We start from the raw sequence: 25,630 nt of genomic DNA on the forward strand, positions 1-25,630 counted from the left end.
GAACACCTTTTAAAGAGAGAAAAACGCTTTTTAAAGTAAACACTCAGCAGGCAACTGTTTTCTTATAAAGCTGATGCTGTTTCATTTAAATGATTGTTATATTTGAGATTAAAACTGAAAGTGAAACAAATATGTGCTATCAAAATGCGATAGCACGCTATTATTTACCATTGCAAAACAATTGGAAATGATGAAATGAGTATTTGAGATCTGAAGCTAACTTGACCAAATAATAGTTTTATTCTGCATTACAAAAAGTCTTTAAATACAATGAATTATTATAAATTATAAATCCAAATAGAAAAATAAGTTACAAACTGAAATATCAGGCAAATAAATAGTCAGTGTTCTCAAACTTTTTAAGTTCAGTTCAGTGCATTCAAAGTTAAACAAATTGTTGAAACATTTAACCAACAAATAAATCGTCGAAACTTAGGCAGTTTTTACTGTGACTGTCTGCTCCTTTTTCGCCGCCCCCTCTTCATTTTCTCTTGCTCGCCTCTTTCGCATCATCTCTTTTGTCTCGCGTTTGCGCCGTCTTTTTTGCGCATTTCCCTTTGGCTTGCTGTTTCGGTTCTGTTTTCGTTTCGAAAAATTAAAATATCCAGGGAGTTTTCAGTTCGGTTCAGTCAGTTTCCCAGAGGGCCAAAAAAAAAAATAAAAGCCACCCCTATAAAAGCAACTCAACAAGAATTTGTACTTTATATCGCCACATATCGCGCCCTCTCTCTCTCCCTCTCTCGCTCAGTCGCGCCCCGTCTCGCTCGCTCGCACGTGCGACATTGAAAAATATATATTAGTTTTGCGTGTGCGGAGAAATAATTTCCCATAAAGTGCAAAAGCGTGTTTCAACCGAAAATTATTATTTTCATTAATTTCTGACTTACGTATCTTGTAGTCAAAAGTGTATCTCAAAAATAAAGAAAAAAAAAAATATCAGAAGGAGAAACAAAATTGTGCCAAAAACCAAGATAAATAATTAAAAAATTCAAATCAAATTGCAAGCTGAAAAAAAACACCAAATGGTATATTCGCCAAACCGAGCATAAAGTGAAAGAAATAATAGTGAACTACCCCTGTTCTTTGGTTAACACCCTGCAAATACACGCAGCGAAATAGTTGAGTGGCAAGACACACGGGAGAGGAGTCAACATCATTTGCGACGCCACTGTTAACATAAAAAGCCGTCAAACTGTGGGGCTCAGGGGCATTTTTCCTTCCTCCGCAAGGAATGTATTATCCGGTAAGCACAGATACAGATACAGATAAAGATATGTTTGCATCGCAAGAAATCGGCAAAGCACAATGAAAACAAACATGGACAAACATCGCGAATATAACAACCGGCTAGCGCAACAACCAAAGGCAAACGCAGCTCAATTGCGCTGTTTTGTTTGTCGTCTGAAGTTGCAACAACAGTGGTCACTCGTTTAGTGTTACCTGCAATATGATATGACTGGGGGGGATACAATCACAATATTGTGTTCCCTAAGCACTTATTTATTTATTACTTGTGTGAATATATAAGGTTTATTTTAAAGTTAATACTCTGAAGGTAACTTTAAAATCCCTATTTCTATTTAATAAAACTATAATATAAATCAGCTAATAAGAATAAAATATACACTTATGATTGTGTTCTAAACTTATGAACTCTTTCATGATATCAAATTGTAAAGAAAAACATATGAATGTCTTAGAGAGTATATAATCAGATACGACTTTTACAATTCCTTTTTAACTTAATTAGTATAAATCATACATTGTTAGATATTTTATACATATGTTTTTTTAGGAAAGTGTATTCATCTCTTGCATTAGAGAAAGTGCATAAGTAAAACGATAGTTGTCCTAAGCTAATAGTACAATATTTAGCCAACGGCCACTGTATTTTCTGAGCCAGTATTTACTTTTTCTTTTGGCCAGCTTCGCAGTTGCTGTGTGTTTTACTCTCGATTTAAGCCGCATCTTGGCTCGTGCTAAAATCCTTATTAGTCAAACTCTCTGTTTTACACACCTCTCCCTTTCTGGCGGCTGTTGCCGTCTCTGTTTGTTTACCTATTTGCTTAGACGACAACAAATAATGTCGAACGTTGTAGTCACACGTGTGTGAGGTTCCCCTTAATTCAGAAAAAAAAGAAGACAAATAAACCCCTCTTAGAGCCAAATGTTGACTTTGTCTTCGTTTTGGATTTTTTTTTATGCGGGACAATTGTTTGTGGTAATTTGATAGCCAAACCAAAAATGCGGGTCGAATTTGCGGCTTTTTGGATTTCGGATTTTCACTGCTCTCCGCTTCCACTTGCTTATTTTTCTCATTAAAATCGTATATACACATACAATATATTCTTAATGCCAGCGATATTATATAATTATCTGGTCTCAATTTATTGCCTGTTCATTTGATACCTTTATTGTGTTAACAAGAATCACTTTTTTTTTTGCTTTACGTATTGCTTGTATCTTTGGCAAATTTTCCCACGTCTGCGAATAAATTTCAATTTTTATTAATTTATTTTATTTGTCTTGTCTTCTCTTTTCTTTGCAGGTACGTTTTTGATATGCAAATACTATGGTTGAAAAACTACTCCAAAGTCGAATGATTGATAAGGAAGTTGGCCTGGCCTAAACATAGACTTAGACCACATTTTGATGAATGGCACAAGAAGCTGCTTTTGTGGTTAACGATGGGTTTTTATGATGTCAGACCGGTGATTTGACATTGAATTTGGCTGCTCAAGCCAGAACGAGAATTTTTTTTGTGTTTGTTTTTGCAGAAAATTAATGGATACGGTCGTTGAATTGTTCTCTAATGACCCAGTTTAAAAAAAAACTAAAAATGCAGAGTTACTTAGTTGTAGCTATCTGAACTTAGCTTTATACTTTAGAACTACATCTAAATATCTAGACATACGCAAGTTCAGATTATTCAATTATATCTTGAACTACAGACAAAAGCATTATATTTCATATATTTTGCAATTATTCAATGTCGCTGCCGTCCTGAATCGATTTCTAGTTTCAGTTTATTTCGCAAATGTCACTCAAATTAATTGCAATTAAAAGTTCGCCTGCCTGTCATCGTGTGTAGCAGTAGTAACTTGAATCTGAAAACATTTTGCACACGCAAAATAAATCCGCATCGCATACAGATTGAGAGGAAAATACTTGAAAAAGGAAAAAAAAAAATGAAAACCGAAATTGCGTCGCATTAAGTAAAGCCTTCCTGGCCTGGTCCGCTGATTTTTCAATTGAAAAATTGCACATAAATTGCATAAAACTGTTATACGTCGTCGGCAGCTGGCATAAATTGTGTTTCAGATGTGGTTTTTATGGGTAGGTGGAGAGATCAGAGGAAGTCCATTGTGCGTGCGCAGTTAACCGCAAAGTTTTGGTCAAGACTTTGTATTTCAACGCAAACAGATTATAGCATTTACACGCTGCGTATCGAGATTGTAAAACCGATATGGTTTTTTTAGAAAAAAAAAAAAGATACCAAAAGTCATAAAAAATGGACACATTTCACTTACACTGCAGCGTCTTAAATATGCCTAAAATCATGAAACGCACTGTATCGCATCATCTTATATCTCTGATTTTACATCTTTCGGTCTTTATGTCGGCTATTAATTATGTTTATTTTGCGTTTACAGCGCTTTGAAGGCTGTTTGGCATCTCAAATGATTTTCATGTACCAAATGACTTTCACTCAATTAGTCTTTAGTCAAGTGATGCAGGCATGTGTCCGACAATTTCTTAAGTCGATTTTCCATTTTTTCCATTACCCGAAGTGGCCATCAATCCCTCCACCGATTGGATAGGTTCTTGTCATATTTCAATTTCTCATTTTCCCCCTCCTTTGATTGATGGCTCTGTATAATTTTTTCAGGGGAAAAAAAGAGCATAAATGCGCATCATTTTGTACTATATGTGGGCAAAGTTATGTAGAGTAGAGTCTGTACGGCCCGCATCTAATTGAGTCCATTTCCATTTCCAGGGCAAATGATATGACAATTTATTTCAATTAAAGTTGATTTAAAAAATTGCCATATCGCCCCATCTCTTTCTAGTCCGGATCGCCTTGATAATTTCGACAATAGAAAACCTTATTTAAATTCCTAAGTCAAACCAAAAAGACGCTCACTAAAATTGTATAATATGTAGGTTACCTTTTACTTTCAAACGCTTCGATGATAAATTAACCGAAATGAGGCTCGTAAAATGCATAAAAAAAAGGTGCTCAAGATAAAATCTTCTCGTTTTGCGTAATATCTTTGGAATGTAAATTGCAAATAAATTGCCAATTAAATTGGAATTTTTTGTATTTAAAATTCAAGTACTTAGCTTAATTCGCATAGGTGGCTGTTGAAAAGCAATTAAATCGGGGTGCGATAATCCTAAAAATGCTCTTAAAAATGCATGTACCCGTTTTTGCACATTTCCAAATGACTTAAATAAAATAAGCAAACGAGTTAATTGAATATTTTAAATTAACACAATGCAAATTTGCTGTAACTGACAAGTTCACAGCTCGAGATGAAAGAGCCAAAGATAAACAAACGCCAACGAAAACCGGCGGCAGTGTGAATGACCCAAACTTCGGTACCCCCCCCCCCCCTCTCTCTCTCTCTCTCGCTCTCGCTCTCCACCTCTCTCTTTCTGAGCCGAGTGAAACGTTTAAGCCAAGTTTCATGCAAATTATTCGGTTCAACGATTATGGTGTGCAGAGCGGCGGGGTTGACGGTAAAAAGCGGGGGCCAAAAGCTAATCGCAGGTGTCAGTCACACGAATCCCAGGTATACATACATACATATCTCCCCTCGTTTTTCTTGCCCCAGCAATTAGCAAGATCGTCGCACGCCCGCTAATTTTTTTTTTTTGTCATTTTTTTATTTTTTCGTATTTTTTGCTATGACTCAGCAGCAGCAGCAGGCGTACAAAAGTTGGTCAAAAGTGTAACAGGTTTTCCACATTGTCATTGTAGTGCAGTTGCCAAAGTAACGGTATCTGTAGCAGACAGATCGACTAGGTTAACTATATGGCATTAACTTGGTTATTGGAGCGATTGCATAATGGAGTTCTCTACGCTTCAGTGGACAGCTCAAGATCAGCGCTTCTGTTACTAAATTGTAATCATTATAGAACTATTTTCAAATATTCTTATAATGCCAAAATAGAACATAAACGATTTACAAATAATAACAAATGAAGTTTGAATGCAAAATTTCGTAGATAAATGCAATTAATACAAGTCTTTCATCATTATTAATAGTAAATTTTTGTATCACCCCTCTAATTTGCTGACATTTTCACCAAGTAGCTGGTAATAAGTACTTAGTTGCGCTCTTTTTCGAACGACTTTTATGCGGCTGTCAATTGTTTTCACTCCATTTCTCGGCTCCATTCAACTGCCATTCGTTTTCATTCATTAGCGGCGGCAGCAAGTGCAGTGCATCAGTTCTGCTCTTTCGTCACACTTTTGCTAGCACATGCCATCTCTTTCGCTGCCGCCTCTATCCGTCTCTTTCGGCCTCTATCTGGCTATTCGCAACGCCCCCACGTGCTTTTTGAACGCTTTTGATCGCGCGCTGACACAGTCGACAAATTTTTATTGCCGCCTCGGAGTCGATCTCTGGCTTTTGTTTTGCTTCTTATATTATTTATTGCAGCCGGCTTTTGTTTTCATTTATCTCATGCTCTTCGCTCTCTCAAACAATTTTTTGCTTTTTTAACAATTTTATTTCGTTTTGTTATTTCTATTTTGTGCGCTCACTGTTGGGCTACTAAAATTTACATTTTATTTGCATGTCATAAACGAGATTTTATTGTAGGCATTTATCGTTCGTGCATGTATAATTTTTTGTTGACTTTATTTTTTTCGACCAAAATATTTTGCTATTGAGTAATCGAGAAAAATGTCTACAAAGTCAAGTCAAGAACAGTGGGATTTGGTAGGAAAATGTGAACATGCTGAACATGACATATAAATATGAATGGATTTTTTCTCCTATTCGATTTCCGTATTGTACAAGATTTTGCTGAATTAAGCTCGTTTTAAGTAGATGCTTTCCATCTTTACATTTTCGTAACGCACTGTATTTCCATGCATTCAGTTAGTGCCCACTTGATTTAGCATTGAGTAAGGTTTTTTTTTTTAGTTTATTTTTAGGGTTGGTCAATAAATAAAAAGGTGGGCAAACAACTTTTGAATAGACTTATACAAATAATGGCGGTCTTACTAGTTTGTCAGAGCTTCAAGTGAATAGATAGATAGGCCTCAACTGCAGTGATATCAAATAGGGGTTTGGTTATTTAATAATAAAACGTGTTAAAAAAAATTTCAATTAATTTTTCTGATTCATCAACCTTTCTGAATACCAGCCGTGACATCAATTAAATGGCTAATCGCCACCTGAATCATTCCCTAACCGGAAACATCTAGAGACATGCAGTCTGCAACTATTTATAGAAACTACTATATCTACTATATCTTTGTTATTATCTTGCATAATTGAAAACTATGCATAATTTATGCAAATGCAATTAATCAACGATTAATGGAGCCTCGTCTCCATCATCATTTTTTATTTACTTTGTTATTACATACAACAATTTATAGCGCTTGCATATTTTCACGATTTTTTGCCATAAATTTTACATTGGAAAAAATGCTAAAAGCGCGTTTGAAAGCCATTCGCAAATCACTTTAACGATTCGAGAATGCAACTTTTTCGGTTGCCCCTTTCGTTTAGTGCTTGATTTTTTGTGTTCCTTGCAGTATATGTATATATTTCTATGTACATTTCGCTTTAATGGCGTCTCGAGGCACTCGCCTTTTCGATGAATTGAATTTATTAGCTAGCTGAAAAGTGCAAATTTGCTACTCGTTGCCACCCGTTTTGGTGGAAAATTGTGCACACTTTGCCTTAACTGTTGCCAATTAACATAAAGCGACAGTGCCGGCAAAACAACAAGGTGAACAAGTCAGGTTGCAAATGCAAAAGATAAATGGAAGATGCGCTCTGGGTTTTAATCTGAACGTAAGGGAGGGGTATAAGTTGCATGGTGTATTGTAACGCCTGGCGCCATTGTTTCGATTGTCTTGACCATAAACGAGTTGCTGACATCATCGGCGGCTAGCAAACCTGGCCAACTTGTGACCTTTACAGCCAGTGACCTTGATGGCAGCACCTTTTTCGCCACCTCCTTCCCTTTTTCAATAGCCTTTTAATTACTCGCCATGGCAATTGCAATGACCCAGAGCCTGAAATCAGTGGGTGCATCAATAACATTTTTATTGAAAATATATATGATATAAGAAACGTATTTATTATTGGCAATAAACAATATGTGAAGATCAATACCCATTATGATGGCTATAAAGATTGAGTAGTTTAATTTTTATTATATGTTGTCGTATTTTTCCAAAGTAATAAACTTTAGGCTCTAAAAATGTTGATTTCCATGTTTAAATAAAAATTTAATTTGTTTCTATTTTTAAACTCATGTTCCACCTCATTACATTACAGATTTACAAATTAAAATTTTTTTAACATTTTATCAATATTTTCTATTATAATGGCATAAGGTATATTTTAATATTCATTCATCATTCATAAATATTTTATTTCTTCTTTTTTATTTGACTCTTACCATGTTCAATGTTTAATTTGATTTTTAATAGCCGCCTGCCTGTTTTGTTAACAATATTTATTTAGTTTTAATTTGAGTGTTTACTGAAGTCTGTACAAAGGCGACCTTCAACTCCAGCTCGATTTAGTCATCATTTTTAATTTATTAAAAATGTAAAGAAATATATAACCATACGAGTGCATATTAAAGTGCAATTAACATGGCTATTATAATGAAAATCTAATGGATTTGAGTAGGGAGCTAAAAAGGTTAATGAACAGCTGCACTCAGAGTGCAAAGACTTTCGGAGCTTCTGAACGAGTTCGTGAAATGAAACAGCTCGCTATGGTTATTTATTTTTATTTTAGGATTAGACATGTCTATTTCCCATCTATTTCCTTTTATCCATCTCTCTGATTAACACACACACACACACTCGACTAAATCTCATTTCGAACACTTCCTAATGGAAACCCAATCCTTAGCCTTTTAGCTACATTTTTTCTTGCCCTTTTGCTAATTCCCATTGATTGCGGATGCAGTGAAAGAAATTATATGTCCTCGTTCATTTGCAGTGAAATAAAATAATGTTCTTATTGATGTTGCAGATCAAATGTCTCGTCAATTGAAATTTTTATATATATTGCTACAAGGGCTCTTTGAAACGTTGATGGTTTTCTTAACCTATCAGGTTACCTGTCAATCTGCCAGATATATTTCTTTCCGTGTCGATGAAGTCCATCCTCGAGTTTCCTGTCGCTCAGCCTGCCTGCCAAAATAGACAATTTCCTTTTCTTATTAAATGTTATTTGTATTTCACTCACAGCGAAATGAACGACGCTGAAAATGCCCGCCGCTTGACTATTTATTTGTTTTTAGCTCTGCCAACACCGCCCCGTTCCAGATCTCCAGATTCCCAGTTTACCAGTTAACCCGGCATCCGAACATCGCAACATCCCAGCATCCCAGCATCCCGGCATCCCGGCACCCCGACATTCCGTCTGTCCTTTGAACATCATCCAATTACACAGCGAACCGCACCCGAGACACGTGTGCAGCATCTGTTACCAGTTTTGTGGGCCACTCGTTCTCGGCATCATCGATTGATGATGGCGTCTCGCTGGAAACGGTGTTCTGTTCACAGAACGGTCCACACTAAAGTCATCGTTTAGGTTTTTGGGATTGCTGAAGTTTGGCAACGGCGCCCTATCGCGCTGACATAGCTGAAATGGCCCCCAAACTGCAAAACATTTTGTAATTGTGCACCCTGCAGCAGACCCTTTACCCTACGCGTATTCATCGTTTCTTTTTTTTTCTGTTTGCGACGCTTGAAACAAATCAAATTGTGAGTCCGTTTCGAAACACATGGGAATGCCGCAAAACACTTGAAAAAATAGTATATATTGAAATGGGAAACTCTGTATACTGATGCTGTTAAAACATTAATCGAGAATTTTCGTTTGCACTCTTTAGATTGGAGTCTTTTAGATAGTCAAGATTTAATAACTACTATATTCCTATTATATTTCTTAGATAGAAATTATATTTCAAGGGAGTTACATTGGTTTGAAACTTCCTATTTTCTCAGTGAAAAGAACAAGATGTAACGAACCGGAACGAAGACGATGGTTGTCCTCATGGGTTAAAAGTGGACCTGGGGTCAGGGTCGCCCTTGCGTTCCACGGCAAGTGCAAAATAATGGCCAAGAAAGAACAACAGCGACAAGGAAACTCATACATATTATATTTTGTACCTCTCTAACCGGGCTGCAAAGCAAAATAAAAAAAAAAAAAGTAGAAACAGAAATGAATAAATGGCAGGGTGGCTGGCAAAAGGGGGGGTTGATGGGGTGACCCGAGCGCCAACCCCCAAGCAACTTGGCATCACCATTGTGACATTTAAGAGGCTCAAGAGAGGCAGCAGCAGCAGCAGTGGCAGTGGCAAAGCTAAAACAAAACCCACGCACACACTACCTACCACCCCATGCCTCATGCCACATGCCCCATGCCCCTCGACCCACATAACCCCCAAACCACCCATTAACGGGAGCACCCACACCCGCAACTCTCATAGCAACCCTCGGGGGGAAGGCCACCAGTAGCGAAAGGTGTGAGAGTCGAGTCCTTTGCTCAGTGTGTGGCCCCTCAGGAGCTCCACGGGTGCTGACTGCTGGATGCTGTGTAAATCTATATGTGTATACAAAAAGTATATATACTATGGAGGAATACGTGTGCGGCACCTTTGGAGCGTTGCATACTTGGTGGTATTGGTGCTGCTTAAAATAATTAAAAATCAATATTTAAACTATGCAATGAAGCCTATCAGGAAACTCAAAGAAGAGGCAAAGAGCGGCATTAAAGCAATCAGGAATATATATATATATAGAGAGATCGCGACTTAAAGGAATCTTTAAATGGACGTACTTCTATACCATCTAACTAACTGTTGAAGGTCTAGAAATTAAAGTTCCCCAACTGAACCTTAAAAGTACCTTTCACCCCTCGACAAAATTTCGTTGACTAAATGTAAATATTATTCCGCTGGCATATCGCTATAATTTATTATTTACGCCTAAGACTTTGCTCCATTTGATACCAGCAATGGGGACATCAGAAATGGTGAATTCCGCCAACCTGCTTAAAATTTCTAAAAGAAATTTGCATAATTTGCGATACAACAAAAAATTGAGATTAGAATTTAATTATACAATCTTCGTATTACATAACTTCTTGCAATTTGCATATATTTTCACCAAAACGCCCATTTTATGGAAAAGCCCCCCGAAGCAAAAACCACAAAATTATTCCTCCAGAATCCATTTGCCTACGCTTTAAAAATGATTTTAATTTTTGTGTGTGTTTCATTCGCACAGTCTGAAAGTCAAAATAATCGAATCAATGAAGTATGAACAATTTTCGGATTTTATTTTAATTAAAATGAAACCGAATGAAATGACTGATAAATTGGAGCAGAAACAAGTCAAAGACTTGCCTTGAAATATGCAAATATTGTATGAAAATACATTTTACCTGGCTATAAATAAAATTTGAGCCCGAGTTCCTCGCAGTGGGTGGCCAAAAAGCCAGTTTCAAAATAAATCACTTAAAAAGACGTATATATCAAATAAAATACTTATAATTTACGCAACAAAAGTCGAATGTGCTGACGACAACATCAATTGAATTATTATAAAATGCAGCAAAATGTGTGTGCTGTAGAAATTTGACTTTGAAACAAGGAAAATTTGTTGAAATATTGATAAAATGTTGTCATCTGCCTTTTAGCTCATATTCAAGCTGTTTGCAATCCTAAGAATTAAATGTTTATACAATATATAGAAGAGTGATCGAGATTTTTTGGATATTGAGTTTCCTATCTACGGATGCCTTTCACTGGACGCTTTTTGTTAAATTATAGGGCTTTTCACTTCAATTGGCAAATATTTTAACGCTCATTCGAAATAAGTTCCGGCAATATTGTAATAAAATCTTTGATTACATTTTTATCTCTCGTGCTTTTTAGCGTTCAAGCCCATTTAAAGTATATCAAATTGCCCACAGAATATAAACATAAAATATACAAGCAACTACTGTAATACATTAATACATCCTAAACATTCTTTATGTTCCAAAAAATGCGCAGCAGGTGAAAACCTCATTAGATAAATCCCAGCAGCATGGCATATTGTGTATTGGGCAACATTAACGCCAACTGTCAGTCTTGCGGGCCAATGACAATTAGTCTGCTGATAAGATAAGCCCCCAGAAAGCTGCTGCCTAAACCAATTTTGGTTGGTTGGATTTTGGGTTTTGTTTTGTTTTTTTCTTCTGTGGTTTGGGGAACCCCTTTTTATCTCAAAATTAAATGGCGGCAGCTGTCGCACGCACACACCCACATATACATACGCCCCTAGACATCGAACTTTGACTTTGAGTGCGTTTGCCATTTTGTTGCCGCTTCAATCAAAAAAGTTTGCCGCACATACAAACGCTCGCACGCAAAATTAGTCTTTATGTTGTTGCGCTGTTTTTGTTTGTTTCGGTATCTACAATACGTACATATATGTAACTGTCAAAGCGGGCTAAAGTTTTATATCTATTAGTTTGCCTGCCAATCAGGGTTGTGTGTTTGTGAAAGGAATTTTATTGTAAGGTGCGGCATGACAGCGCAAAAAAAAAAAAACCGAGTATCTTTCAGATACATGCAATCTGACAGCTTAATTTTTGTACTTCTCGCAATTGAAGTCTTCAAAATATGAGTACATGCCATCGTTTTCCCCGAAAGCCAAATAAGAATTTAATTTACAGAGAATTTTCAGCATTAATTTACATTGTCCCCCTGGCTTGATTGCTTTGGGTCCACACATTCTCCATTTATATATATCCTTCATATATTCATGCGTCATGTGTGCCAGCTCATCTCTGTACGAGTTATCTGGTATAGCAAGCCAGTGGATTTCCACATTTTTTTTAATACCCCGAAAATTGTTGTTAATTACGTTGTTGCAAAATGTGGCCTGGAAAATGGGTTTTCTACCATGAATAAAATATTAATTAAAGACTTTCCTCGGACATCCGCACATTGGCCCCAAAAAGGAGGCAAAAAAGTTGTGGCCCCTCGTTGACCAGATTTCGGTTGGATATTGAGGGCAAAAAAAGGAGGTTTTGCCTTCTGACAACTTTCCATGAAAATTTATTAAATGTCACAGGCAAAACTGATAATGAAAACACAAACAAGAACAAAAAAAATGGTATGTGTCAATTCTCCCTGTTTTTGCGGTCCCCATGCAAAAGTAAATTAATTTAAAATTTGAAAAAATCTGCTGACAGCTGGGAGGCGAAAAAAAGAAGAGGGCGTCTGACTCATTCTTTCTATTGAGTGTTTTTTTTTCGGTTAGTTTGGTAGCTCGAATTTTTTAGTGTAGTTAACGAATATGCCCATTTAATTATGAACGACAGTTTTTATATTAGGCAAAATGTTTAGGTAAATGAATGGAATACGTATATTAAATTAATTGGTGGGATACTTTTTTCACTACAGCTTACTTAGCAAAGAACACTTTTTACGTTATTAAAGTTAAAATTATATTTAGTTTATGAATAGAATTGCTTGTTTGCACAGAACTTAAATTTTGTTGTTGATTGCGATGCGTTTTAGAGTGATTTCTCGTGCAAATCATAATGAAGTTGGTCTTACTGCAGCCGCACATAATTTCGAAATGCACTACTGACAAAGCAAGTTGGCATCTGTTTCTGCTGACAGCTAATCTAATCTATGAGGATGCTTATCCTGTTCGCAGACATAGATATATATATATAGATATATATGTACATATATGTTCTAAACATAGAGTTTCAGTTGCAGCTGGCGTAGAAAATTAGGCACTCGAACATTTGGGAAATAATTTATATACACATATTAGCGTATGTGTATGTTGTCAAGCTTTGCAATTTGCCGAGTTCCTTGGGAAGTGTCGTAATAAATTTGTGACTGAAGACAAACCAAGAACTCGGCAAATAAACTTTTGCTGTTTGCGCACTTGGCCTGCCATGGAAAATGCTGCCTTGTCATGCCGACTGCAAAATCCCTCAGTTTATAGAGATGCCAAGTTGTTTGTGCTGAAGGTGTCGGATTCATTGACTGAGAAGTTTGCACAACTCAAGCGAAGCGATATAAACATATTTTGAGTATATGTATGTGAAAAGGTCCGAGTTTTGGGTGCTTTGATCTCGGTGCTGCGAAAATTAATTAACCCCACAGCCAGGGCTTAGGCATAATAAATCAATAATTATGAGTCAAGTCAAGGCATCACTTGCCCATCATCTTTTTCCATCTATTTATAACCATAAGCTAAGCCATTTAAGCCATTTGCCATGGTTACCCTCAAGACGAAAGATTCTCGTTGTCAGTTCATTAGGTTAATTAAAAGTACAACAAATTTTCTGAGGGTTTCCTGCTGTCATCGAACCCATCATTAGGGCCAAAATCGAAACCACAAAAAAATAAGCAATTAGAGCCTAAAATGATTTGTTCTTAAACAGATTGCCTTACAAGCGTTTTGCGGCTTTTGATTTATATGCCTGCCTGCTCAAATTTTCGAACAATTCAATCAGCGCAAAAGGAAACGCACACACAAAATAAAATACAAAAAAATAATAATTAATCAAGATTTTTTTTTTTTTTTTTTTTTATGGATGTTTGCTGTGCAATAATTTAAAAGAGAACGCGCGCAGAACGTATTCTTATTGGGTTTCGACTTTGAGAAATGTTTGCACGCTTGAAGCGATTTGTCCTTGAGTCGAGGCTGTTCAAGTCGAGCTCAAAGCCCTCAGAGTCTCTCTTGTTTTTTCCCTCCTTTATTGTGTATATGTACATATGTATACACGTTTCTTTTTTTCTTCTTTTTCTGGTTAACTCTCGCGGTTGTCTGGTCTGATTATGACACTGCCAATGCCTCTCGAAAAAGCCCGGCTTCTTCGGCGTTAGAGGAACCGGAATAACCAGTGGAAAACTGCGCCGACATCATCAACAACAACAACAACAGCAACAAGAAGGCAACAAGCCACAGATAAACATAAAACTAAAAGCTAAAAAAAAGAAGAGAAAAACACCAGAGCAGTAGGCAGAAAAGCGAATTGCGGCTGAGAGTGCATTAAACTCGGTTAGTGACAGTGAAAGTGGTTGGCGCAGTTGCTAACTGGGCCTGTCGACTGGTCCACGATTACATGACCAATTTGAATTTATGGAAAGGATTGTGAGGCACACTGCTAGGGCAAATAAACATGTTACTCAATGTTAGTTGTAAACTGAGCGATTGGGCGGGGCAAAAAGTATCTGTAGATCTTGTTGCGGTTGTAAGCCAAGAACGTGATGCTTTATGTCTACAAGTCGTTTCAAACTTTAATATATACGAAATGCAGCACTTGAAATAAACTTATTTAACTTTGTGCAGTAACTAGCTTTTTTTTTTAAATCGTTCAGAGGTGTTTTTATTTCATTTTTATTTATCTGTTGATTAAATTGAACTTTATGACACTTTTTCTGGGGCTACCTGTGAACAGAGGAAACTCAATTAAGTTTATTTTCAAATCCAGCCATTTTTATTTGGCCATTGATTTTATTACCTAAAAATTGAGGAAATCTTGCAAATGCGTTTATCTATTTATTACCACATATATACATGCAGCGAGTATTGCATCACAGATATGGCAGCGATGCGCGCATAATTTGCAATTTCCGGTGGCAAAGCAAAGCACACCTCTAAGTGCAGAGGTGGAAAAAGGAAGGGAGTCCGCATCGCCAAAGTGACAACGATATTTTTTCGTATATATATTAATTTTCATCATACGCTTTTCTGGCTTTTTATTACTAATTTGTTTTTTTTTTTTTTTCAATGCGCGCGCGAGTGGCAATAATTTATTCAATCAACGCAAAAGCCAACACCAAACGAGCACTCACATGGGGCACTCACACAGATACGCAGACACATGGATAGCCAAACCACTCAGATACCCAGACATTTGGCACGCGGAGAGCCTAAATTGTCTAATGATGCCATCATTTGAGACGGACACTCGCCAGGCAGCGTTTTACGATGGCCACGTATTGGGCCTGGGACTTCTGCTGTTGGGCTAATAAAAATGTACGCATTGTTGCCTGGGCCATGAGGCAAGTAGAATTTCGAGGGGCAGGAAACAGGAAGCAGCACTTGATGCGCAGTTATGAAATACAAAAAGCAAAAGATACAATATCTGAATACACGAGTGTATCGCTGTGGGTTTGTGTGTGCCCATGAGGGGTCGAGTCGGATTGATGGTTGTGTGGCAACAATGGGAATACCTATGCTTACCGGGTCCTAAGTGGTGCGCAGATACCGCCGAGCTATTTCATAGATACAACGAACTAATTTCGAGGCAGGGGGGAATGTCTGAGTCGAATGTATGAGGTGCAGATAAGCATAATGTATCTGCAAATGGAATATAGGAAATGAAGCCGACAAGAGAAATGGTGCCATTATAATATGCGCATACAATTCAATAGTATTTAAAATGATTAGGTTATTGAAAAATAAATAAATAACGTTTATTAAGTGACGTTATGAACTTATAAAATTTAGACAGTCGCCATGAGAACGTGTTATTGTTTTTTCATAATCTACTTGCCGCCTCAAATTGTTATTTTTTTTTTGAACCGTAACCTTTTTTTTTGGCGTTGTCGCCAACCCAATTGGCAAATTCTGATTTTTTTTAGAACCAGCCATCAACAAATCGTGCACATGGCTAATTGCAATTTGTTGCGCCTCGCTTTTGGCACCTGATGGGCCATATTAAAGCCAAAAGCAACATGAATGTATATGCAAACCAAGGTAGATATGTACATATTTATGTGAAATTGAAACAAATTTCTACTGACAGATGGACATAAATAGACCAGGGCGCTTGCACAAGAAAAAATTATGCATACCATGTCAAATTTTCGTCAAAAACTATAGATTTAAATGCATTTTAAAACAACTATGTAACATTTCCAAAAACATTCTTTTGTGTACAGAAATCTTAATTTAGAAGATGCCTCACAATTCTCTTCGGATTTCTATCTGCCGCATAATCCCTTAAAGCTCCGACAAATTCTTTTCCCTACCTCATTTAATCTCTCGACTAGAGGGACTTCCTCTATCATGTAACCCACTCATGTCCAGCTTCAATGAACTGACAAGCTCACATCATTAGCGAGATGGGGGGAGAAATGTGGATGGAATGTAGCCACTACCCGCTGTCAGAGAACTTATGTGCTGGCATTTTTTTCTTTTTTCGGTGGCTTTTTCTTTCCCCAAAACCAGCGATGTAACCAAAAAAACAAAAAATGAAAAAAAAAACAGCACTAAAATCGATGAATCTACAGTGCTGTTTTTATGCTTGCCGCATCGCTAATTCGAAATCATCCATCAAGCTGGCAAAAAGGCAACTGAGGCATCTGAGGCAACCCACCAAAGAGTCATTCAGTCACTCAGGGATCTCGTTTTCTTCTTTTTTTTTTTTTTGGTCCGGGAAGACAAATGCAATCTCCTGACTGCTGTCTCCTGGGCGTGTCCTTTCCGAGGGCGTGGCAAACAGTACTGGGAACACAAGAAAAAAAAAGAAGAAAATCTCGCAGTAACGCCGAAGTTTGCAACTCTTTTGTCTGATGACAAAAGTTTGTTGTAGGCGCTGCGCGACTTTGACAATGAATTTAGCCTTAAGGCAGAGGCAAAACAAAGCCAAAGCCTGGTCGGGAGGCAAAATCCTGTTTTTGGACCAGGAATGAAGGAGAACTGGTTTTCGGGTTGTGGGTGTGGAACTAGAGTGCAGTCTCAGTCGACTACGTCATCAAGGCAACTGCTTGTTGTTTGTGTGTGCTTTTTTTTTAGCGCTTTTAGTATTTTAGGTTTTTCTTCTTTTTTTTTTGTATATTTCGCCTTTGTGGAGCGAGTACAATAAGGCAACTTGACTGGGCGCTGACAAAGCGAGATTGATGCCCATCTAGGGCATGTCTTGGTCGCATTCGGGGCGTTGATTATATTGATGGGTGGCCGGCAGGAGCAACTAGGCAGGCATCTCTGCCACGAACAGGTAACAAAAAAGACAAAAAACCCAAAAAGGCTGAATGAAAATGAATGAAAGTGGGGGCGGTATGCAAAGGAAAGCATTGAAAATGTTGAAAGAATGGTGCATAAAGGGTGTTCTTGGTGTATATTTAGCACATGATGTAGATATAATTCTTTTAGGAGAATTAAAAACGATCTTCTATACATTATCTAAACTACCCAGATTATGAAATAGTTCATTACTAGAATTTAGATATTAGCTCTTTTAATTAGAACTTTGTCTAAAATGTCAGATAATTAGGGTTCAAACTTATAATTATTTTTTATAATATTTATCTTTAATGAGTGCTTATACTTTTAAATTAAAATCCCAACGTCATCCCAAGAAGAATCCACTGTAATGACGGGCACTCAAATCTGGGATCATCCCAAATGAGAAAAGCCTTCTTTACAAAAAGCATACTTCTCATAACCATAGCTAAGAATTTTTTTTTTCGGCTAATTTGTGCTAATTACTTATTCCCTCTTCTCTTTGCAACTTTTTCATTACAGGTAAGTTTGAGGAACTCATAAAATTGCGCCAGAGTAAAGTTAACTTGCGAGTGCCGTGCCCTCGAGAACTTTAATTAGTAACACAAAAATATATAAAAAATATATATTCACGCCTTCGGAGAAAACTTTGGACTGAGAATTTGGTCATAAATCTTGCAAAACACGAAAGCAACATAAGCAAACCAAACAGGTGCTCCATTGACCAAAAGTCCGGTAAATTGAATTAAGATGAAAAGCCTAGCCGGCGATAGAGAGAGACGGCAACAGCAGGAGGCATCACACTGTGAGAGTGAGATGCAGCGTCAACAACTTTTTAATGCCTTGGCAATTTTATGCTTAATATTTCGTTACCTGTATCAAAAGTACGAGTCCCAAGTAAAAGTCAAGACCCCTGGAACAGATGCTCCAAGATTTCCCCAAAAGATAAACAAAACCGAAAAAGGAAGCGAGAAAGAAATGTGTAGTGTGAGTGAGAGGGGTGGATCGTTGGGCAAAGGTAAAGACAGGGATGGACAGTATTAAGCTTAATAAGATCAAAATCTCTGCGGATTATTTTGTACACTTTTTTTTTTTTTTGAGACCCAAACTTTTCTTACCTTTTTCGAGAGCCACGCCTCTCGCCGTCCGCTTGTCTTGGGAACTCAAGGCCCCATTGCGGGTTTTGGTCAAGACACGAATTTCGTATTTTATATACATACATATATATATATACATTATTTTTTTTTTCTTGCCTGGTGCTTTTTTCTTTATTCATTTTCTGCATTTTCCCTCTCTTAAGTCAAAAGTTTATTCTGTGTAAATTATTCGCAAAGCAAACAACTCAAAAGCCAAGCGGGGAATCCTTGAGGGGATTGAAAAATTTGTGGAGGGAGCAGCGGAGCCATGTGACATGTTTTGGCAGTTTTTTAACAGAGATTAGAACGTCGTACAAGTTGTAACTTTTTAAGCAGCAGCAGCAGTACCAGCGCAGCAGCACAAAAACATTTCCCGAAGAGAGCGACTGCCACAGAAAAGTTTTATATTCATTTCCAACTTGTTCCGATTTCAAGTGCTGCAAAACATTTCGAAGAATGAATATTTAATGCCCCAGGGTTGGGAGGGGAGTGAACTATGGAAATCATTTGACACGTAGAAATCTGTTCTCGATTGTCGTAAAAAAAAATATATGTAATGCAAATGACAAACATGTGCATGCATATGGAAAAGTATATAACATAAATGTACTCACGATGATGATGATGATGATTAGGATCGCAACCCGTCATGTTGCTTAAATTGCGGCATAAAAAATAGAGCTCCCTGCAAATGCGGCGCTTATCTTTTGGCTTTTTTCAAACCCCTTGAAGCAGAAAGAAAAATTGTCATTGTAACTACATAAAAATGAAATGCAATAAAAATACCCGCAGAAAACTGAAAACAGAAACAGAAAATAAAACAATAACAATTGGAACAACGAAACCAGAAGGCAACACATAAAAATAATTTCAAATGTGCAGTCGGGGGAAAGAGGGAGATAGACAGTGTAGGAAATAGAGCACAAGAGCGAGAGAGAGAGACGACAGGATGATTTGGGCCAACGGGAAGTGGTAAACAGTAAAAAATTCTAAAATCATTTTTCAAATAATAACAAAATTACATTTTGTGCTGTTAAAAAGTTAAAGACATTCAAGCATTTGTAATTATTAAATTCGAGCAGTTTTTTATTTAAAATATGCATATAATTTATTTAATAATTTATTTAATACAATATATATTTTCCGCGTTTTTCTCACTGCATCAAATATAAATGAAAATTGTTCGCTTTCGGTTGTTGTTTTCCCCGTATGTTTTTTTGCTCGATTTATATTTTGTCACAGAAATGAAAACTATTGAATGTCAAACAAAAACGTGCAATCGCAATCGACGCAAGCAGACACGCACGCATACATATACAGAAATTCAGACAGTCGGCGATATTAAGGAAAACTTCACGGAAAAGTGGTGAAAAGAGGGGAAAAGCAAGCGCACACACACGGCGTATACTTAACAAAAATATTTACTCGCTCAAAAATGGTTGTGGGTGCACATGGTTTTCCTTGTCTGTACGATTTTACATTGAAGATTAAATGGTTTTTTATGTTTATTGCACAAATACTTTTATTATTATTCCCGTTAGTTGTTATTGCGGTTTTTCTTCTGGTTTTTTTTGTGTACCAATAAGTGATACCGCTTTTCCACGTAGATAAAATTTCGATTTGTGAATTGGGAATAGGAGATGAAATAAATGTAACTTGTGCTAACCCCTGCAGTTCATTTTTGGATTTTACTTTAATGTTGGAAACGAATTGGAAAAGTAATAACCAATTAAAAAAAATACTTTTTAATTAAATACGTTATATTTTTAGCATCTCATGTAGCTGGCGAAAATCAAATATTCTTTAAAGTCAATCAAACAGTTCACTTACTTAGCTGTAGTTACTAATCCATTCTATGGCAATTAAAATTAAATATGCATTTAAAATTCTCAGCATTGCTGAATTCTAAATTTATATTCCGAAAACGTATAGAATTGAAATTTGATTGCTTATTCTGTTATGCAAACTAGGCAATTGCATTGTTTTTATCGCTTGACTTATTTGAATTTCTAATGTTGTCTCCTTTTCGAAACTCCCACAACTAATTTCGCGCACAATTAAATTCAAATACCAATCGAGTCTATAAATAAAAGAGTGCTATGCTATTTATTTTTAATCCCCTGCCTTGATAGAAAGTCCAAATGGCGATCGATCAATGCAAAATGCATTTTCGGCTTAGACGCCCTGACCTTGAGGATGATTTTTGGCAAAGCTCGTTAGACTGATAAATGCGTTTCAGTTGCATTTCCCCCAGACATAGACATTGAGTATATATCGATGCTGGTCTCGTCTGAAAAATAGGATTGTTTTTAGCCATGTCATTGTTCAATTAGAGCAGCGGAAACAATGCGGGATTCTGGTATATAAGCCTTAAAATACATACATAAGAATACATAAATAAGAACAATTTGGTATATGAACAGTGGTAAAAACAATTTATTTGTGGTACTTAGCTAGATTTCAGTACGGATGTGTCTATTTAATGCCATCTTATTTATAAACAAATAGCTCTTAATTTAAAAGAATATCCATAACAAGGTGACAAATTAAGCCATATTTTAAGCCTCTCTGAACGTCTTTCTCTTCTTAATTCCATTCCCTAATTAATTGACAGATTGGCTTAAATTTTCCGGTAGGCAGGAAAAACTTTTGCACTTGTTCGCCGAACGGAAGGAAAATTCGTCAGGCCCTTTGACCATGTTTCGAAATCCACTTTAGCATAATTTCTCACAGCCCTTTTGGGCGTTAAAGAAAAGGAGCGCTCTATTAAACGCTTATCGTTCGCTTTGGCTTATCCGCAGGCCAGAAACCATCTAGGGGTAAAACCCCTCGCAAACTCCTCTCCTTTTTTCCTTTCCCTTTTTTTTCACGAAATAAAACTTATTGATTAAACGCGAGGCAACAACTAAAACTTAGCCAAGGCGAGGGAAAATTGCTAAGGCGGCGGGAATGGGAGTTGGGACAAAATACCGAACCGACACGCGAGCCAGCAATTTTCCAGTTTAGTTTTAACACCAGCCCAAGGCAGCTGCCTTGGTTTTTTGCTTTTATTTTGTTTTTTTTTTTTGTTTTTCTTTTGTGTTGGGCTCAAAGGGGGGGTAGTGAGGTAGCGCTAATAAGCCAGTCAATTGTTGCTGTTGCTTTGGCTACACACACAAAATTTGTGCTGGCTAATGGGCCAATACAAACAATTTACAAATTTAACGCTGTTTTTCTACGTCTCTATTAGAATGCTTGTTGGGGGTATATAATACACGCTTTGTTATAATAAAGTAATTAGTTTTAATTCAAACAAAACTTGATTTCATGATGAAATAACATTTGGTAAGAAGTGCCATTGCTATTTATGGTGGTTGTGAAGAAATCACTAGAAGGTTCAAGCTGTAATTGTATTATTTTTATTATTATGCAGTATTTTAAGTCGACTTAAGTGGAATTTATAGCATTTAAAAATATTTTTATAATCGAATTTAAGATTGCATTATTTGGTGAATTGAAATGGTAAATCTATCCGAAGCACTTACTTATCTTTTTCATTGATTGCAAAGAATATCTTTTAAATGAAATAAAAGTTTAAAATTTTAAACTGAAACCATTCTTTAGTTACTTTCAGTAATCCTGTTCTCCGCATTCGACGGAAGCTTTAATATGCAATATTTTAATTAATTTTTCGCACAGTCATGCAAAAATAAAAACGAACGAAGAGCATTTTCCTTTGACTCTATGGCACCAACAAAAATCTGCAAAATAAAAACAAAACCAGATAAAGAAAAAACCTGAAAAAAAAAATCATTTGCGCCTCTGCGTCTGCCGCTGAATTAAAATTATTGTAGAACGGGTTTCCCATGGGCTTTAAACATCAAACGAAATGGCTCAAAAGACTGTGATTTATTTCATTTAAATTTGTTTTATTTTAATTCTGCATACGGCATCTGAGTAATTACAATTACTTTTGTTAGCCTTTCCCATGGGTAAGCTGTCAAAAGTTGACCGAAAACCCTTTTGGCACTCACCTAACAGCAAATTATGATCTAATTATTTGGCTTAATTGCCCTGTCGTAACTAGAAATTGAAATTGAGTTTTGCATAAAATGTAATTGGTTCGAAAATTTGCGCAGGCAATCAATATAATTCGGAATATAAAATTTACAACATGCGAAATTCAATTTGTTGTCAAATTGCATTTGATGTTAACATGAATTTATTGTCGGATACGTTTTTTTTCTTCATATAATTGTAAAATAGCTTTCTTTCCATTAAGTTTTTATTTTGATTGCGTACAATGATTTGTAAATTGTTTTGTCAGCATGGGGAAATAAATAATTTCGATTGTAATTTATTATCCAACCAAATTTAGTTTAGCTGTGCAATTTTTGGTTTATTTCCATCATGTTTTTCTCACAGCGCCTAATGGTTTTCGTTTGATTGGCTTTCGGTGACATAGTGAAATTCAAATGAGTTTTCCCCTTTTTTTTTTTTAAGCAGACAATACAATTTTTAAACTGCTGACAGTCACAAATTATGCTTTGAATATATTGACAAAGCAATTTCCACATCCTTAGGCCAGGTCTCAAATTTCTTATGGGCCACAGGCGAAGGTGCATATACTTAAATGTATATATAGATAGAGATTTTTTCTGTACATCCTATTTCGTATAAGCTGTCAATAATGTAGGCATGTGAGTTCAATTCTGTTTGCCAAGCGCCAAATGCTTAAACTCTTTGACAATTCCAACGATAAAAATGTGTCAGAAGATTTTCAATTTCCCCCCCAGCTTACACTATTCAATTTTCATAAATTCTTTTCTTGTTCTGGTTTTTTTTTTCGTTGTGTAGGATTTCTGTTTTTTTTTTTTTGGCCATGTGCCAACCGACTGATTTACGGCAACTGGGGAAATGAAGTGAGGGTGGATGAGTCTCGCTGACTCAATGGGGACTTTTTGGATCTGATGGATGGCTGATGGAACGCTGACTACGTAAGCGGAAGTTGGCAGTTTCAATTATTTATTTAGGTCTTTTTTTTTTTTTGGACGTTTCCTAAATTAGTTGCTTTTGTTTACAAGCTAGCCAAAATATTATTTTCCCCTATTGTGTTATGCAATTGTTATCCTATTTTCGGTTTATTTTTCCGACATTAGCTCGGCAAAGTGGTGGACAATTGCAATTGTTGCGCTGACCTCGCCACCTCTTTTGTCCGTCTGATCCCATCTGGGTTCTTTTGTGTGCATGTCAATCTCATGCCTATGAAGAGGGCGGCTCTGGCTTGTATGTTGTGTCATTTAAGTGCCTCATAAAAGTGTCAACTTGTTGTAGCCAAACCCCTTTTCCCCCATTCACCATGTCCTTTGTCCAATTCGCTTACATATACAATATTATATATATATATATATGATGGTATATATATACAACCTATATGGTCAGTGTGTATGAAAGGATTTCATTTCGTTTCCTTCAGGGTTTTTGTTTTCCTTGTTGTCGGCTGTTATTTGTTCGCTTTTATACCTCTTTGCTAGCCAAATGTCGACTCCTGTTCTACTGTCTACCTATCTCTATATGCGCCTCTTGCTCCATCTCTTTCTTTGGCTCTCCACTGCACTTAATACATATTTTTGTCACCCTTATCTGGCCATGGACGTCATGTGCCGCTTTTTGCCTCCACAACCCGATAACATTGTCTGACTTTCAGGCTCAGTGTGAAGTGGATTCTATGATGAGTGCGGAGAATGGTTTCTACTGTTCCGGGTATATGACAGCCTGGGGGCCTGTTATGATTGTCATGTGAATGAGTTGTCCGAGTTTTAAGCTTTTGGGGAGTCTTTAAAATTTTGATCCATAAATGTGCGGGTTTTGCTTTATAAGTACGTTTCTTTTCCTGGTGTTTAGAGAACTGATTTTAAATTAAAGTATTTTAATTAACATTGGAAACCGAACGAAAAAATTACTTGCATGGTCACACTCCGCCTAGTAGAAGCAAAGTGTGACCATAATAGTATCAGAAAGTTGCCCAACGTTTTTAAGATTAAGAAGAATAAATCTTCGGTTTCTTTTTTTTTGCCTTAATGTTCTAAGACTTTCTCCGTTGTAATGGCGTTTTTGCACATCACATCCTTTTCATGGGGTTCATGAGATAGCAAAGTTTCGCTATTGCAGTTAACCCCTTGCTCGTCCAATTCCAATTATAATTTACACATTCAGACCATTTGTCTTCGCCGCTTTGGTTTTTGGAGACGGCTACGCGACATTGCCATAATTTAGCCACTTGGCCGTAATTTAAAGCAAGCGCTTTCTGACATTTCGTTTTTACGACTTTTTAGCAAGTTAATAAAGTGTTCTTTCTGTTCTCCCAGCCAAAAAAAAAAAAAATAAAACGCCCAACCACCCACGCACCCACACATGTGCATATACATAAGTTGAGCCCTTTGCAGACAGTACGTGACTTCCGGCCAAAACAAAACGGTTTTTGTTGGTAGTATTTTTCATTTTTTTTTTTTTCGGTTGCCAGACATTTTATGATAATTTATTTGATTATTTTCTTGTTAAAGTGCAAACTTTGTCATATTCTTGGTGCTCGCAGCTTTTTCTTTTCTTATTTTCGTTATTTTGCGCTATTTTCTCTGTTGGTTTGGTAAAAGTTTATGCATGGTGTATGAAAAATCGTCGACGGAAACGGAAATGTTGCACAACATATGCGCCAGTGCGGAGTTTTCTCTCCCACATATACATTCGCATATACATATGTGTAGGTATATGAATAGATATCCTTGTGTTTGCACAAGTGTGAGCAAATAAATTTTATTGCATATTTTTCGGCGCCACATGACGGGGCAGCAAACGGACTGGCAAGTGCTATTTATGTGGTGTCCTATGCCATTCTGATTTTAAAATCAATTCTTTTTTTGTGCATTCCAGTCGTTGGTGTTTTTTGCGGCTTTTCCTGCCCTCGCCATTCAATCAGCCAACAAATGAAATGAAAACTCGAGCCAAAGTTTTTCTCCCTTACCTATTTTTTTCTATTTTTTTTTTTTTAGCCCGTTTGTTATTTGCCCTGTGGCAGTCTAGTCAAAAGTTTTGTTTGGCATCGGCAATATCCTGGCGGCAGCTGTGTGTCTCCCCTTTAACCTTTGCTTTCGTTTGGATTTTCCGGCTTTTTTTACCTTTTAGCTGCATAGGTGAGAGTCGAAAAACAGCAATCAAAGAGAGCCTTTCGATGCATTTTCCCAGCCGCAGTGCTCTTAATTAATTTTTGCCC

General features: G+C 36.7%; 1 protein-coding gene and 1 non-coding gene across 10 annotated transcripts in view; both read left to right on the forward strand.

Annotated features, from left to right (window-relative positions):
• The window catches only part of Rbfox1 (RNA-binding Fox protein 1), a 112,601-nt gene that overhangs the window by 35,652 nt on the left and 51,319 nt on the right, over window positions 1–25,630 (forward strand). For 7 of the 9 annotated variants that reach the window (NM_168412.4, NM_001274751.1, NM_168413.3 and 4 more), the window contains exon 2: window positions 899–1,243. The exons of the other annotated variants lie outside the window; for them this stretch is intronic. In NM_168412.4, the coding sequence (NP_729614.2) occupies window positions 1,232–1,243 (12 nt within the window). In that variant the 5' untranslated portion in view covers window positions 899–1,231. The remainder of the gene's footprint in view (window positions 1–898; window positions 1,244–25,630) is intronic. 9 annotated transcript variants of the gene reach the window in all.
• snoRNA:Me28S-A2629 lies at window positions 20,555–20,695 on the forward strand. Its single transcript, NR_163223.1, has one exon. It is a non-coding gene; the product is annotated as a snoRNA:Me28S-A2629 (small nucleolar RNA).

Source organism: Drosophila melanogaster, chromosome 3L (assembly GCF_000001215.4).
Source record: "Drosophila melanogaster chromosome 3L".
NCBI lineage: Eukaryota > Metazoa > Arthropoda > Insecta > Diptera > Drosophilidae > Drosophila > Drosophila melanogaster.